Below are 16,462 nucleotides of genomic sequence, written 5' to 3' on the forward strand. Positions count from 1 at the left end.
TCAAGTGGCTCGGTGGTGGAGCCGAGGCCTGCGTTCTGCTTTCCACGGCTGTATGAGTGATACGCCAACCCACACTATGAGCTCACTAGCTTCCCTGCTAAGCTCCTGTGTGTATCGTGTCTTATAAAGACATGCACATCATGTTCAACTCGGCATTACTGCGCATGCCCACTAACGATCGAACCAACGAACATGCCCTCGAAAGCTATCTCAAACGTGTTCCCTCTCCTACCCACAACGTATATATAGTGGAGCAAATAAAGCAACGGCGTTCTGTGTTGACTGACACTTGGCTCGATCGCATTCTTTACGTGAACAACACGAAACATGGTGTCAGAAGTGCGCCGCCACCCGTGATGGAATTCTTAAAGCCTCCTGAACCGTTACGCCTGAGTGGCGACATTGCCAAACAATGGAAGCTTTTTAAGCAAAAATTCGAGCTTTTCCTAGCAGCCTCGGTGCCAAGAGACAAGCCTCGGGATGATAGCACGAAGACTGCCCTACTGCTCAGTTTGGGAGGTGAAGATGTGTTGGAAATCTACAACAACTTCACTTTCACTGAAGACGCCGAAAGAATGGACTATGCGACCGTCATCAAGAAATTCGATGAGTACTGCGCAGCGCAGGTGAATGAAATACATGAGCGGTACCTATTTCGAAGACGAGTCCAAGCAGAAGGTGAGCCCTTTGAACCATTCGCAAGGGACCTGAGGCACCTGGCGAAATCGTGCAACTTCGGCGTAATGGAAAATTCAATGATCCGTGACCAAATTGTATTTGGAACGAGCGACGACAAAGTGCGCCAGAAGCTGCTAAGAGACAAGGAATTGACACTGACGAAAGCTGAGCAGGTGTGCAAATCCGCCGAGTTGTCAGATGCACAAAATCAACTTTGGGCACGGGAACAGCGCCAAGTTGACCATATCCAAGCAAGGCCAAAGGAAACTGTTGCATCCCCAGTATTTAAATGCAGTAGGTGTGGTCGGGAGCACGGCTTGAGGAATTGTCCGGCGTTTGGACGCACCTGTAGACGATGCGGAGGCAAGAACCATTTTGCGGTGCAATGCAAGAGCAACAGGCAAGTGGCAGAAGTCAACGCCGACGAAGACTTCACGATTCTCAACGTATCGGTAGATACTGTCAAAAGCCATCGTGACTGGGTAGTAGAAGCACTAGTCGGCAGCAAGCGCATCAACTTGAAAGTGGACACCGGCGCACAAGCGAACCTTCTGCCGTATGGTATGTACCGCGCATTACAGCCCGCGGCACAAATAAGAGAAAGTAATGCAGTGCTACGCTCCTATAGGGGAGGAATCATCAAGCACTTCGGGGTAGCCAGATTGAAGGTCACAGTTGGCAAGACGGCGACTGAAGTCGACTTCTTCCTTGTAAAGAAGGGGCGCGCGATTATTGGTCTCGAAGCAAGCGAGCGCCTGGGGCTCTTCGTCAGGTCGGTTGATGCAATGACGACAAAGGGAACTACAGAGTTCATGCAGGAATACAACGACGTCTTCACCGGCACCGGATGCCTTCAGCGGCTGCACAAAATGGTGTTGCGACAAGACGCCGTACCTACGGTCCAGATGGCTAGACGAGTACCCCTGGCGCTGCTGAAACCACTGCGGGCTGAACTCGACCGGATGCTCAAGGCAGGCATCATTGCCAAGGTGGAAGAGCCAACAGACTGGGTAAGTCCGTTAGTTATCGTCAAGAAGAAGGACGGTCAGCTACGTATATGCATGGATCCTAGGAAAATTAATGAAGGTCTCAAGCGGGAGCACTTACAGATGCCTCGTCGCGATGACATAGAAGCCGAGCTTGCGGGAGCACGATATTTTTCACGACTAGACGCCAAATCTGGATTTCATCAAATACCGTTACATGAAGAAACATCCAGAATCTGCACGTTTTCGACCCCGTTTGGGCGTTATCGTTTCCTCAGGCTTCCTTTCGGCATAGCGTCAGCATCCGAAGTATTTCAAAGGTACATGAACGAGATCTTTGACGGAATTCCTGGTGTATGTGTGTACGTCGACGACATCCTAGTATGGGGCTCTTCAAGAAAAGAGCACGACGAAAGGCTACGAGCTGTCCTTCAGTCCGCGCGTAAGGCCGGGTTAACATTCAATGCTTCAAAATGTGAAATTGGCGTGCCAGAAATTTCTTTTCTTGGCGATGTTATTTCCGAAAACTGCATACGGCCAAGCCCTGATTCTGTCGAATCGGTTCTACATCTACCACCACCGAGGGACAAGAAAGGAGTTCATAGAATGCTAGGTGTCGTCAACTATTTCGCGAAGTTTGTACCGGCCCTCGCAGAAAAAACTAAGTTACTCCGAGACCTGATAAGAAAAGACAGTGTTTTCGATTGGACCGATAACCATGCCACAGAATGGAACCATATCTGTGCAACCTTAAGTAGCCAGCCAGTTCTGGCTATCTTCGACCCGATGCGTGACACTAAAATAGCTTCGGATGCATCGCAAAATGGCATCGGCTCAGCATTGCTACAGCGTTACGGGGACGCTTGGAAACCTGTTGCGTATGCTTCGCGAGTACTTACCGAAACTCAAAAACGATATTCACAGATTGAGAAGGAGGCGTTGGCTGTGGTATACGGGTGCGAGAAATTTCACCATTTTGTGTATGGACGCACGGTCATCCTCGAAACAGACCACCGCCCCCTGATCAATATTTCGCAAAAGGCAATTGCTGACATGCCCCCGAGACTGCAGCGCTTCTTTCTACGTTTACTGAAATACAATTTCACTCTGCATTTTGTTCCAGGAAAGCAGTTCGTGCTGCCAGACCTGCTGTCGCGTGCCTCTGTAGGAAAACCGCAAAAGGATGAAGCAGAAGAAGACATCGAGATTCACGCCGTAGGTGTTGTATCGTCACTTGTAAGCGATGCCACGTTAGAGCGCCTATCAAAAGAAACGCGAAATGACAGCTACTTGCATAGTGTCGTCACGTGCCTTCAGAAGAACCAACCTGTGCAGGGACGGCTTAAGCATTTCGAAAGTGAACTGTCAGCCGTAAGCGGGGTGCTACTAAAAGGGTGCAAGGTCGTGGTGCCAACCAGCATGCGCCAAGAGATGTTAAGAAGAATCCATGAAGGCCACATGGGACTAAATAAGTGCAAAGAACGTGCGCGTCGTTTGGTTTTCTGGCCCGGTATGAACACTGATGTCGAAAATGTGATTAAAAAATGCTCAGTATGCCAGAAGCACGCTTACAAGCAACACAGCGAACCCTTTCTTATCCGCCCAGTGCCTGCGCATCCCTGGTGTAGGATTGGTGTTGACATCTTCCAGTACGCTGGAAAATCGTATCTTTGTGCGTATGATGCGTTGTCTAATTTTCCCGAGGTTGAGCAGTTGCAGGACACGTCAGCAGCCGGTGTGATTGATAAACTAAGCGCAATATTTGCTAGACACGGCATACCAAAAGAAGTGTGCACTGACAACGGACCGCAATTCTCCAGCCGCGAGTTTCTGCTCTTTTCAGAAAGATATGATTTCAAGCATGTCACTTCAAGCCCGCGGTTTCCACGCTCAAATGGCTTGGCCGAGAAAGGGGTTCAGGTGGTAAAAAGAATCCTTAAAAAGACAACCGAAGGAAGAGAGGACTTCTGGCTCGGATTGCTCAGCTACAGGTCATGTCCGCTGGAAGACGGCAGATCGCCGGGTGAACTGCTATTTGGTCGACGGCTTCGAACGCCATTGCCGGATTTTACGGAAGTACCCAGCACGTCCGTGAGGAAGCATCGACAGACGGAACAGCCGAGACGCTCCCTGGCTCCTTTACGGAAAGGACAAGTCGTGCGAGTGCGCGGAGACCGATGGGATACCAAAGCCAGAGTGATGCGAGCGGAGCAACCAAGGTCCTACCGAGTAGAGACAGAAGACGGCAAAATTCTACGTCGGAACCGGCAGCACCTTCTTGCGACAGCCGAACCTTTCAGCATGGAGTCATCTACCGGAGATTCCACGGACGACGAAAGCGACAACGACGGCATTGTAAACGAACATACGTCGTCAAACGGAGGTGCACCGGCGATATCAAATGAGACAAGTCCGCTTTTGAGGAGATCAACACGGCAAAGAAGACCGCCACAGCGCCTCCAATACGACAGCAATTTTAAGCAATGTTCGTAACCCTTCGTAATACCGTTCGATAATATTTTCACTTTCGTGTTTTTACAGAAACGAGGATGTATCGTGTCTTATAAAGACATGCACATCATGTTCAACTCGGCATTACTGCGCATGCCCACTAACGATCGAACCAACGAACATGCCCTCGAAAGCTATCTCAAACGTGTTCCCTCTCCTACCCACAACGTATATATAGTGGAGCAAATAAAGCAACGGCGTTCTGTGTTGACTGACACTTGGCTCGATCGCATTCTTTACGTGAACAACACGAAACACTGTGTTCATGCGCTGGGACGCTATAAGTTAAAGCTATTTCAAACTTTTCCGTTCCATTTCTGCAATGATGCGCTCCACGATTGGTGAAAATTTTTTCGGGCCACCCCCACAACTCGTGTCTGTCGCGGCACATTAGAAAAACCGCGAATAATTCTCATCTTATACGACTTGTCCACAGTGATTATGCATAATTACACCAAACAAAAGAAAAATATATTTCACGTTCTAGATTTTGAAAAACCACTAGCCCTCCACTATTGGTCAAGGCTGTCGGGCTGCGCCCACTGCCCTTGTCTGTCACGCGTTGTCATAAAACCGCGAAAACTCACGACTTCAAAGTGACGTGTTCGCATTAAAGATCCATTAACATGCCGAACAAAAGTGTTTTTATTTTCATAATACCCAGAGACTACCACTTTACGACGAGCTGCAGAGGAGAATGGATTTATTATGTATAATCAAAATTTTGCCGTGGCACTATAACGTTGTCGATCCCTTTCGGTAAAAACGCGACATCACGCTGCCTACTTTTCTCAGCTGTGGATGCGTTTTAGAGGCATTTCTACCCCTCCATTGTAGATCGCGGCCATATTCTACCATACACCGAAAGCTAACCAACGATAAGCGGACCAATCACCGACACTGGTACTGCCCTCCTGACCCGGTTCTCTACTTTCACTGCGCTAGCCCGGCCCTACCAAAATCCTTTCCACTTCTGCGTGCTTCTCGACTCTGGTAAGCCAATGAAATAAATAAAATAACTGCCAAAGTAGGCAATGCGATTCGCTTTGCAAGCAAACGAAAGTGACCTACTATTATCGACGAGGGAGTTTTATTGGCCTCCTCAAACAACGCCGCAGGTCCCCGCTCGATGCTTGATTGGACGATTACGTAAATTTGTACTATATGTACAGACATGCTGACAAACTAAGCGCTACGGACGCTTACGTACTGCTTGCTCTCTTTCTTTCTTAACTTGCGTCGGTGTAACTCATGCGAATGTTAAATGGAGCATATATCACCAATGTGAACGTGCGAATTCGTGTAAATTTGAAACTGCGTCATATGTACACTGCGACATCGCAACACATCCGTTTCTTGAACTTGTGTAGCTGTCTATATTCTAAACCCCCAAAGTGAATCTGGTTTTGTGAATGGCGTTTCTAAAATATTTCTCTCACGCTATTTAGTAACTTAACAAAACGGCAGAAATAGAAAGCAAGCAAACAACAGTGTAGTTCGTTTAATCTGAAACTACTAGTGGAGCAATAGGAAACCCACGAACGCCTTTCTATTGTGTCACATTGTGAGCAAGTGTCTCGGTAACAATTGATTCCGAAGTGCGGTTTGCAGAATCTTACGGAAGTGTCGACATTACTTTTTCCATATAAGCACTGCTTGGCTTGTATAAAGTAAAACTGTTCCGATCTGCCTTTATTCCAAATCCGCCAGTAGCCGTCCGTTACAGGTCAGAATGGTTCGGTTCCAGCCCGTATGGGTGGGCGCCACGCCCAAATGGGCAGAGCCTGAGCCATTTGGACCTATCACAGAGGGCTAACAGCACATTTGGAATAGAGACAGATTGGAATAGTTTTACTTTATACCGGTCCTCATCTAGGCCACCCTATACTTCCAGCTGCAGCCTGGAGCACTCTCGACATACCGGCGTGGTATACCACTTTGGCGCATGGCTTTGTTGATTCGGTGGCACTGATGTGACAATCTTAATCATGACGGGGTGCCTGTCTTGTGTCTTGACCCCAGCCTTCCAGATGTATTTTTTAGGGAATAGCTACCTATGAATCATCATCATATCATCCAATTTTTATTGTGCTTTGAAGTTCGAAGGTCTCTCCCAGCGATATTCAATGACCCCATATTGCGGTAGTGGATTCAACGCTGTGCCTGCAAATTTTGTAACTTCCTGACACCTACTAATTCTGTTCTTTTTTGTTATTTAGATTAAGAAACATTGGAAACTATCCTAGTGCGCGGTTTTCTTCCCGCGCCTATTTTCAATTCGGATAGACAGCCGATTGTCAGCTCCACGCACTACATGGCCTGCCCAAATCCATTTTTTTTTCGCTTACTGTTTACTGGAATATTGCGTACCCCCCTTTGCCCTCAATGCCGTCTTCCTATCTCTTAACGTTACGTCAAACGTTTTTCGTCCAACGCTCAGTGCGCGGTCCTTAAAATGTTCTGAAGCGTTTTTGTTAACCTGATAGCTCTTACCACTTGTGTAGTACCAGTAGACTACTATTCTGCACTCTTCTTTTCGGGAATGACGTTAAGCTGTCGGTCAAGATTTGCGTATGCCTGCGGTATGCTTTTGAGCCCATTTTAATGCGACAGCATTATGGAGTCCGCGTCGCAGAAACTACGGTGTCAGCGCCTCGCGTCGATGTCTCGTGTTGGCGTTCGCTATCGGGCGCCTTTCGAAAAATAGGTTTTCGCACCAAACCTACGGAGGCCTTCCATGAGACGCAAGCGATTGACGGAACTAATTGAATTCCTCAAGCTAAAATACATGGAAAAATGGTAAATTACGACTTACACACAACCTTCAGATATGATAGTTCTCGGAATGTAATTTTCATATACACGAGAAACCCTAATTCTGTTGCGTGAGAACTCAAACAGACCCCTTTTCCAGCGTTTCAGCATTGCGTACGCGTCCGCTATTTGCGCACGCCGGCGCGGAAATATATCGGAGTCCACGGAGCGGCGCGCCCGCTTCCTTGAAACACTTCTAGATGGCGCTCGCCTCCGCCGCATGGCGGCCCATGCAAGAGGCCGCGTCTCTAAAGGGCCCGCCTTTGTCCATAGCGTTCACCACGAACGTTTCCCGGTAAACATTACGGTTACATACGCTCCAGTTGCCGGGAGGTGTGAGAAGGCTGTGGAGGTGCCCACGCACGAGAGGCAGTACTCATTTACTGCGTGTTGCGGTGGAGGGCGGGAGGCCGTCTCCCCGTTAACTGACAACACCAAGTAAAGCGCTTCGAGCGGCTAGCCAATGGGACATTGGCTGTCGCTTTCATACGCCATGACTCATTTTCTGCGTGTTGCGGTGGAGCGCGTCTTCTCTGTCGCTGCAAATCGGTGCGTTTCGCGTGCCCTTCGTCGCTGCAGCGCGAGGAGAATTACGAACAAACACAGCCGCTTTTTTTCGTGGGTTGTATGTACGCCAAGAGCGCCGCCAAAACGTTCTCAAATATGCGCCCCGATAAGCGCTGATCTGACAAGTTCCCGAGTGCGACAAGTGCCGGGTGCGGTGATGTGGCTGCGTTGCGCAGCTCTGTCTGCGCCACAATATTACGCAAAACCAACAACGCCTTCGTAATCTTCTAGCCAGAAGAAACGCGCAATGAACTTGGGCTTTAGTATTGCTTTCACTTGGATTCTTTACGCTGAAGAGGTCATCTGTAGCTCCTCGATTCTGGTTTGTACCGTACGTGTCACTCAAGCATTGCCATGGGGGAGTTTTTGTCGATTACGCGAGTTCGCATGTGCGGTGACGTTGTGAAGTGTCATGGCTTCTTGCGTACCGGCGAGCTTCGCGGCACTCTGATACGAGTCGCTACATGGAAAACATTGCTGAGAAATTTTTGCATGGTCTCGAAAGGTACAATAAATGAACATGAGTTTTAAATCTAGTAACTAGTGAATGGTATTGGTTTTGTGGCGACTATTTAGGGTACTTTGTTGTGCTGTTGGCGTCACTTCTCCGAGCACACATTATGGGAATTTAGCATTTATGAGATATATTTATTTTAGCATACGCTCTATCATTCAATATTTTATAATATAGCGCGTGCGAAGCGCGCATGTGCAAAACATTATTGGGAGCTTTGCGGGTTACATAAGTACGCTTTCTTAGGAATTCCGCTATGCCGGCTTAGTGTGGCTATTGTAACAACATGGCGTTACCGAGGCCAACGGATTTGACCCGACTCCGGCCTTGCTATCCTTACTTTGTTTTCATGGCAGCGAAACTTCAATGGTAAAACCAGCTTTCTCGATTATGCTTAGCTCTGTTTAATTTCAAAGTATCATCAACCTTTTACCGTCATATTGAGATTGGTCGTTCTGACGTTGCCTGGCTTAATGAAAGACGCCGCCGTTGCCACGCAGATACTTTGATTTTAGTATCCCAGATGGCACCCCAGCATTTGAGGTTGGTCACTCGTACAGCATGCGAACACTGTGCTAAATGTGTCAACGAGGACGTGCGTTTTGCGTGGCTGTAGGCATTTTGCATGCGTTTACGTAAACTGCCCGAGCGCTATACTAAGGCTGTCGATTCAATCCATGAGCGTAACACACACACACACACACACACACACACACACACACACACACACACACACACACACGCGCACACACACACACACACACACACACGCGTATATATATATATATATATATATATATAGCGCCGCCACGACGTTTGACGCAGCAGTTAACACGAGCTTCAATACAACCCCAAGATGTGGCCGACCGCCGATCCCACTCAAGGCACAGGTCAATCTCAGCATGAGTCCCCGTCTAGCAAGTGCTATATATATATATATATATATATATATATATATATATATATATATATATATATATATATATATATATATATATATATATATATATATATATATATATATATATATATGTATATATATATATATATATATATATATATATATTTATATATAGCACGCGCTAGACGAACATCCGCAGCAGACTGCAGACCATACAAGCCGACACCGTGAAAACATGTCATGGCATCTCGCGATGTCCTTCGACAGCTGCAGTGGTGGTTATTCCACGGGAGCACCGCGTCAACGCATACATAACCATTGAAACCTTCACAGCAAGGTCGCCATATGCTATGTTCTCCTGTGTTTTGGCCAATCACCGAGACTCACTACCAGCTGGTACGCTCACTACCAGCCTATCATTCCGGGAGGTTGCCAAGAAGGCTGATGCGTCGCCACTGACTTGAAGTGGCTCTCTGTGTTTCTCATAAATGATTGCTATTTAGACTACGTCCATATTTATATGGACGTTTCTACCAGGTGGGACAGTTCTACCGGAGCTGGTATTATCCCGTCTTGACGCAGCTAAAGTTTTCGCATGTTATGAGATCCACAGCAGCGAGACTTGCGGTTCTCCAGTGTGCTGTAATGTGTATGATTCAACAGCCGCTATCGATGGGCAATATATTGGGATTCGAGCTCCGCCTTACAGACGCTACAGCTTGTCTGGCATCATGTAACTTATGAGTAGATTGCACATGAAATTAGGCGTGCGCACCACAGATTATGAAAGGAGTGGCACCTATGTTTCAGTGACAGGAAAAATTTTACTGGTAGATTAGTTACTGAGTAATTGAAACAGAAGCTTATGGCAGTGAAAGAAGGGCGCAAGTTGGCACTTGTAAATGTTTCATTTTATTATCCAGCTGTTGTAAAATTCTTGTACATTCTTGAGGTTATATGAAGTAGGTTCGGGTAAATATGTTGGTAACTGTATGGTGTATAGCCTAATTATCTGCAAACATAAATATTACACAATACATCAATCGGTAGATCAACAATATAAATTAAGGCAGAAATCAGTTCTAGAAATGGACCCTACGAGATGCCTCAAGTTACAGCGAGTGCGTTAGCAGAATACACTCTTGGGGAAAATGACACCCTTTTGCCACACAACAATAATCGTCATCTGTCTTGTCCGCATTTCCTTTATTTAACGCGGCGATCCCGCTACTTTCCAGTAACGAACGGCACGTGCCTTATCAGCATGACATAGCATTCCCGACAGGAAAGTAGCGGGCGCGGCGTTTTTAAGAAAGCAAACGGAAGCAAGACAGATGACGATTATTGTTGTGTGGCAGTGACACACCCCAAAGGGTGTAACTTTGCTTAAGAGTGTAGTTGTTAACAAACTGAAAACTACTATTAAATAGTGCTGCTATCCGCATTATTCTGTAGGATGAAGTAACTCTTCGCTTTGTAACCCCAAAAACCAAGGGTGTTCTTTTAGGTAGTGTCTGCATGGCCCTCGACAGATGGCCTCGAAAATAGTACAGTCGTTGCTCAAACCGATCGAGTGCAAACTAGATGTTAATCAACGTCTCGCTTTTTCACACTGCACAACGATGGCGCCGTTAATGGTGGTGGTGGTGGTGAATTGTAGCAGCAGGCGGGTTTAGCCTGGTGAACAAGGCCGGCAATTGCTCCGCCCGAGCGTCTCGCACAATACCGCTGATGGGTTTCACCATATGTCCATCAACCCAGTGTCTCTTAAGAATTCGATCAGGAGACGTGAAGTTTCTTTGCGGGCCATCACTGATCCCTCGGGAAATATAGGTGTTGCAGGCGCGCATGCGGAAGGTCCTTGTGTTGCAAATTCTTCAGGAGAGTGTCTCTTTCATCTTGGAATTGCTGGCAGGACCACAAAAAGTGCTCAATGTCTCATGTCTCGTTGCATGCCGTACAGTTCGGAGAATTGAGTCGCCCCGTTTTAAATAACCAGGCCGGTGTGTTAGCAGATCCTGTCCTTATACGATATAGAAGTGAGGCTTCCTCTCGGTGCAATCTCTTGTTTACGCAGGGCATATGCGGTGGAACCCAAAGCGACGCAAAGTGATTTCGAATTTCAGATTTTTGCACGTTGTTACTCTTTGGAGCCTTGATTTTGGGAGGATGATAGAGTGCTGCGTATGCAAGCGCATCAGCTTTTTCGTTTCCTGAGATACCAATGTGGGAGGGAATCCACTGAAATTTTACTGTGAAGCCTTTGCTGTTGAGTTCTTTCACGATGGCTAGGGATTTGCGTGGGAACTTGAGGGATGGCAAACCACGGTATACTTGTTGTAATGCGGCCTTTGAGTCCGTAAGGACAACCACATTCTGCGGAGGCAAAGTCTTTAATTTGCGCAGAGCAGAAGCTATCGCTACGCCTTCCACAACTGTCGACGAGGCTATACAGTCCAGACGCCCAGACCACGTATATCTTAGAGAGGGAATGTAGTATGCAGCTGCACAGCGGTCTTCGTCTGCCTTGACAGAGCCATCTGTGTATACTTGTAGGTGATTCGGGTAAGTCGTGTTCAGGTGTTCCAGGACTAATGACTTGGCTTCTGCAGATGGAATGCAGCTCTTTGATTGCAATCGTGGTACACTTAAGTTGCATGTGATGTCCTCGAATGTCCAGGGTGGTTCTGTGCTTTCCCTCGATCTCGAGCAGCGCAATCCTAATACGCGAAGCGTGTTCAATGCTGCATAAAAATGTGAGCGCGGCCTGTTACCTATACGTCGTAAGAGGGCTCTCCCGGGCGTAGACTCACTCAATCGTAGTAGCTGGATCATCAGAGCCTCGGAAGCCTGAAGTCGTAGAGGGCGTGACTCAGCTTCGTAGAGCACTTTCTTGTTTGACGCTGGCTGAGGGACTCCAAGGCAAAGTCGGATACCTTTTCTGTGGATGGCTTCTAAGCGCTCGTATGCGTCGGAGGGTGACATCAGAGGTAGCTGATACAGGACTCGACTGGTAACCAACGCTGTATGTAGCCGTAGCATTGACGTCGAGTGGTTGCCCCAGCGTATGCCAGCGACTCGCTTGAGCACATGTAGCCTGGGTGACGATGACGCCACAACGTGGTCAACGCCGCGGCGCCAGTGTAGCCTGTGGTCTAAGGTAACGCCCAGGAATCGGACGTTGGTGACTTGTCGAATCTGGTATCCGTCCAAAGTCAGCGTCAAGCGTGTAGATTTTCTTTTCACTCCAGGAAATAGTATGAATGATGATTTCTCTGCTGATAGTGTTAATCCAATCGTTGCCAAGTGACCCTGAATTGCTTTTACTGCTCCCTGGGCTATTCGTGCGAGGCGGCGATGCTGGTAGCCGGAGACCCATATGCAGATATCATCGGCATATATAGATATCTTCACTGGTGTTCGATGGTTTAGTACTGTTGGGAGGCTACTCATGGCAATGTTAAATAATAAGGGAGATAAAACACTCCCCTGTGGCACACCACGAAATATACGTATTTCATCGCTCAAAGTGTCGCCAAGACGAACTCTGATGCGACGATCATTGAGGAACGTATGTACGAAGTGCAAGAGATGACCCGTGACGCCTATAACTTGTAACTGGCTGATGATGGCTCTTTGAGACACGTAGTCGTAAGCTTTAGAGACATCCATAAAAACAGCAAGTGTCGACAGGCCGTCCGCACTGTAATGTTCTATGTGGCTTAGCAAGTCCAGCACATTGTCTTGAGCGCTTAGACGCTGCCGAAACCCAGTCATGCACGATGGTAGTTTTCGACCCTGCTCGACATACCAAGTGAGTCTTGTGCACGCCAACTTCTCCATTACCTTCGCTGCACACGAGGTCAGTGATACTGGTCTGTATGAGTCCAGAGCTACAGGATTCTTTCCAGGTTTCAGAACCGGTACCACCCATGCTACCTTCCATAAATGTGGGATAGCCCCACTGGCATAGACTTGGTTGAAAAATGCCAGCAAATCACGCCGCCTCTCAACCGGTAGGTTTGTCAGCATCTGATTACTGATAAGGTCAGGTCCCACCGCACAGCGACGTCGGAGGCTGCTCATGGCTAGTTCCAGCTCTCTGAGTGTGAAAGGAGCATCTATTAAAGACGACGACAGCGGCGGTGGCGGGTCGGTTGTGCCGGCTGACCTGCCGGAAGAGTATATTTCAGCGAACGCATTCGCAAGACAAGCGAGTGTCTTGCCTAACTTCATTGCTAGGGCTTCAAATGGCTTGTGTGGACGAAAGTTTCCAGCAAGGTTATTAACGACCCACCCACCATATCCTTGGAACTGGTGTGAAGACCGATAGGCTTGCACAAAATGATGCCCATTGATCTCTTCTTAGTTTTATTGTATACCGCCGAATCACTGCGTTAATCCTGTTGTATATAGTCTTCATTGGTGGGTCACCCTTCGTCCTCATCTGCCTCCGTTCCGCTCTTCTACGGGCAGCGCATAGATTTTTGAGCTTTAGATCCGGAGCGGGGAAGTGGTCGGGTAGCTTCAGCTCAGCGGTAGCCAATCTCTTGCTACGTAGCATGTCCGCGAACAGGTCTCCAGATGATTCGCTTAGGCCATCCCTGTACGTATCCCAATGCGTCACAGGACAGGATGTTCGGCTGTTGGTTCTATATCCAGCAATGTTAACGAAGACAGGAAAATGATAACTGCCCATTCTATCCTTGCTAGTCGTTGACGATGCGAGGATGTCCGTTGAATGTAACGTCAAGTCAATGACACTGTAAGAGGCCGGTGGTCGAAAAAACGTGGGCTGTTTGTCATTTGCCACGCAGAGTCCCTCGGCGTTTAAAGCTCTAACAATTTGCTTTCCACGTACATCAGTCGTCTTGTCGCCCCAGAGAGTATGGTGCGCGTTAAAGTCCCCACATATAATCCTCGGAGCTGGGCAGCGGCTGCAGAGGTCTCTTATAATTTGTCCCATCGGGACCTTCTGACGAGAGCTCACATATACGGAGGCCACGCTGAGACTTCGGTTTCCCAGCCGCACTTGTATAGCAGTGACTTCCAAAGCACTGCTGCAAAGGTCTTGAACTGGTAGAACGCAATGTTGTATTTCCCGTCTCACATATAGCATGGCGCTTCCGTTCGGAAATGTCGGAATACTTTGATTTCCATGTGCGACATAACCAACAATTGATCTGGAACTTGGAAGACCAGCCTCGGACAGGGCCAATATTGGCACAGGCATGTTGCGTAAGAAAAGCGACAGTTCAGGTAAGTGGCACGCAAGACCCGCACAGTTCCATTGCATAATAAGTGGCACCTGTGGACGAGATGGTGAACATTGTGTCCTGACCGCATCCATATTGCTTGGTGCTTTAAGAAGAGGCAGAGCTTACAATCACTGACTCGAGAGCCAGGACTACTTCGAGCATTTCCTTCATCGAGCTCGCCGGCATCTTCTCTATGTGCGATCGCAAGGCCTTGAAGAGAGCACGTAGCACCTGCTGACAGTCCTCCTGTTGATTTTTTTCGTCGCAGCGCGATTGGGGTCGCTGCAGTGCAGACGCATAACTTCGCTGCTCCGGTTGTTCAGCAGTCTTCTCTTCCACGGGGCCTCTGTTCCCTGATTTGACTGATTTAGCCGGTCCGCTGCGCGATGGCACCACTGTGTCCTGGATTCCTGGAGAAGGCTTCAGGCTTGGAAAATCAGTTTCACTCTTTGAGCTCCATTGGATTTCGTCCGACTCTCTGTGACTTTCTGTCTTTTTCTTCGTCGTATTTTTCTCATCTTTTCCTGTTGGCCCCAAGATAAACGTTTTCTTACGCTTTATTGCCGCTGCACGCGTAGAACACTTGCTGTAACTAGCTGGATGGCAACCACTGCAGTTTGCACATAGAAAGTTCTCGCAGCACGTGCATGTTTTGAAATCATGCGGTCCTCCACATCTCTTACACCGCTGCTCACCACGGCAGTACTTGGCCACATGTCCATAGCGCTGACACTTGAAGCACCGAGGTGGTGTCTCAACGTAGTCAATGGTCTCGTGTCTTGTGAAGCCCAAGTTGATCTTCTCTGGACGGTCTGTATTTGGAGCGAACGTAAGAACCACGGAGCTGGTTTGCCTGGACTCCCAATCGGTTTCGGAAATTTGGACGCGTCGCGTGACTCTCCTTGCATGGTAAACACCTTGTGGTTTTAGGTATAGCAGCAGTTCCTCGTCAGTGTACCACTTCGGTACTCCTCTAATAATGCACGTGTTTTGCAGGTACGAATTGGGCACTCGTGCTGATATTGCAGTCCCTGAGATTGACTTGCAGCTGAGAAGGGAATTCACATGCTCTTCTGTCTGTACATCTAGAAGCAGGGCTCCTTGAGCAGTAAATCGGCTCCTAACTGGCGATGTGCCAAGAATCTTTTCAATTTCCGTAGACAGAACAATGGGATTTACCTTTTTCAGGTCGGCTTCTTCTGTGGCAGAGGTAATATTCACTGGGATTCCGACGGTCCTCTTCTTGCGGTGACGCACAACGTCATCGTCCAGATCTGTGATGTCAGCTATGTCACAATCGTCAATAAGCGTAGGCTCCTCGTCTGTTTCTGTAGCCTTGTATCGCTTACAGCCACGGTTGCTCTCAGGGTCAGTCGGTGGCTTCTGGCCCGGTGTCAGGTCAGGCGTAGTCATGACGGAGCTCTCGCCGCTACCAGATTGGGCTCTTCTGCAGGCTCCTATCGAAGCGACGGGAGGCGAAGGCCCCCCCGGCCTCCGGTAGGGAAGGTACCTTGGCGAGTTGTCCGACGTTTTCGACAAATCTATTTGACAAAACGTCGAAAAAATTCAAAAACACTCGGGAGCGAGACAGCAGTGCGACTGTGTCGAACCAAACTTCTTCTTCCTCCCGATGGCGCCGTTAATCTTCAGTACAGCCTTTGAGTTTGTGAGATCACATGTCAGCAGCCTTTGGCGAATCTTCTGGCTTTCAACTGATCCATTGCGGCAGCGGCAGGTAGGTCTCTCACAGTGGGCAATATACATATGTACTCGTGAAGAAGTGCTTCTTTCCGACGCGCAAAACGTGGTATCCATGCTCTGCAGTAATGCCCGCCGACGCCTCGAAAATTCATCCAGGGGCTGGTACCCACCTCGCCGTCTGCCTGACACACAACATCCAGCGCTCAGTGCCAAAGTCGCATGTTGTGAGATTTCTGAGCGGTTGGCGGGTGCTGCTCGCAGTATCCTATGTACTCGGGCTAAGCCTATGCTCTCGTTTGCACACCGTGTCCTCAAAAGATTGCCACGTAGTAGAAATGTGTCAGTGTTGACGTCGCATCCCCCCCCCCTCCCCCCCCCCAAATAATAAGAACAGGAAAAAACTACATCTTTTGCGGATTTGTGCTCTGGCTCTTAGTAAGGCTAAAGCTTCGGTCGACACCGAAGCAATTCACTGTAAACTCTTCGATTCGTTAGGATCGGGGCCCGTGAAGCAGCCAATGGCTCTTCTTAT

General features: G+C 48.3%; 2 protein-coding genes across 3 annotated transcripts in view; both read left to right on the forward strand.

Moving 5' to 3' along the window:
- The window catches only part of LOC135905251 (uncharacterized), a 115,329-nt gene that overhangs the window by 21,014 nt on the left and 77,853 nt on the right, over nt 1-16,462 (forward strand). The window lies entirely within an intron of this gene.
- Nucleotides 144-4,369, forward strand: LOC135905249 (uncharacterized). The gene is made up of 2 exons (XM_065436260.2): nt 144-1,688; nt 2,788-4,369. The coding sequence occupies exons 1-2, from the start codon at nt 165-167 to the stop codon at nt 2,830-2,832; spliced, it is 1,569 nt and encodes a 522-aa protein (XP_065292332.2). The 5' UTR covers nt 144-164; the 3' UTR covers nt 2,833-4,369.

This window comes from Dermacentor albipictus, chromosome 8, assembly GCF_038994185.2.
Source record: "Dermacentor albipictus isolate Rhodes 1998 colony chromosome 8, USDA_Dalb.pri_finalv2, whole genome shotgun sequence".
Lineage (NCBI taxonomy): Eukaryota > Metazoa > Arthropoda > Arachnida > Ixodida > Ixodidae > Dermacentor > Dermacentor albipictus.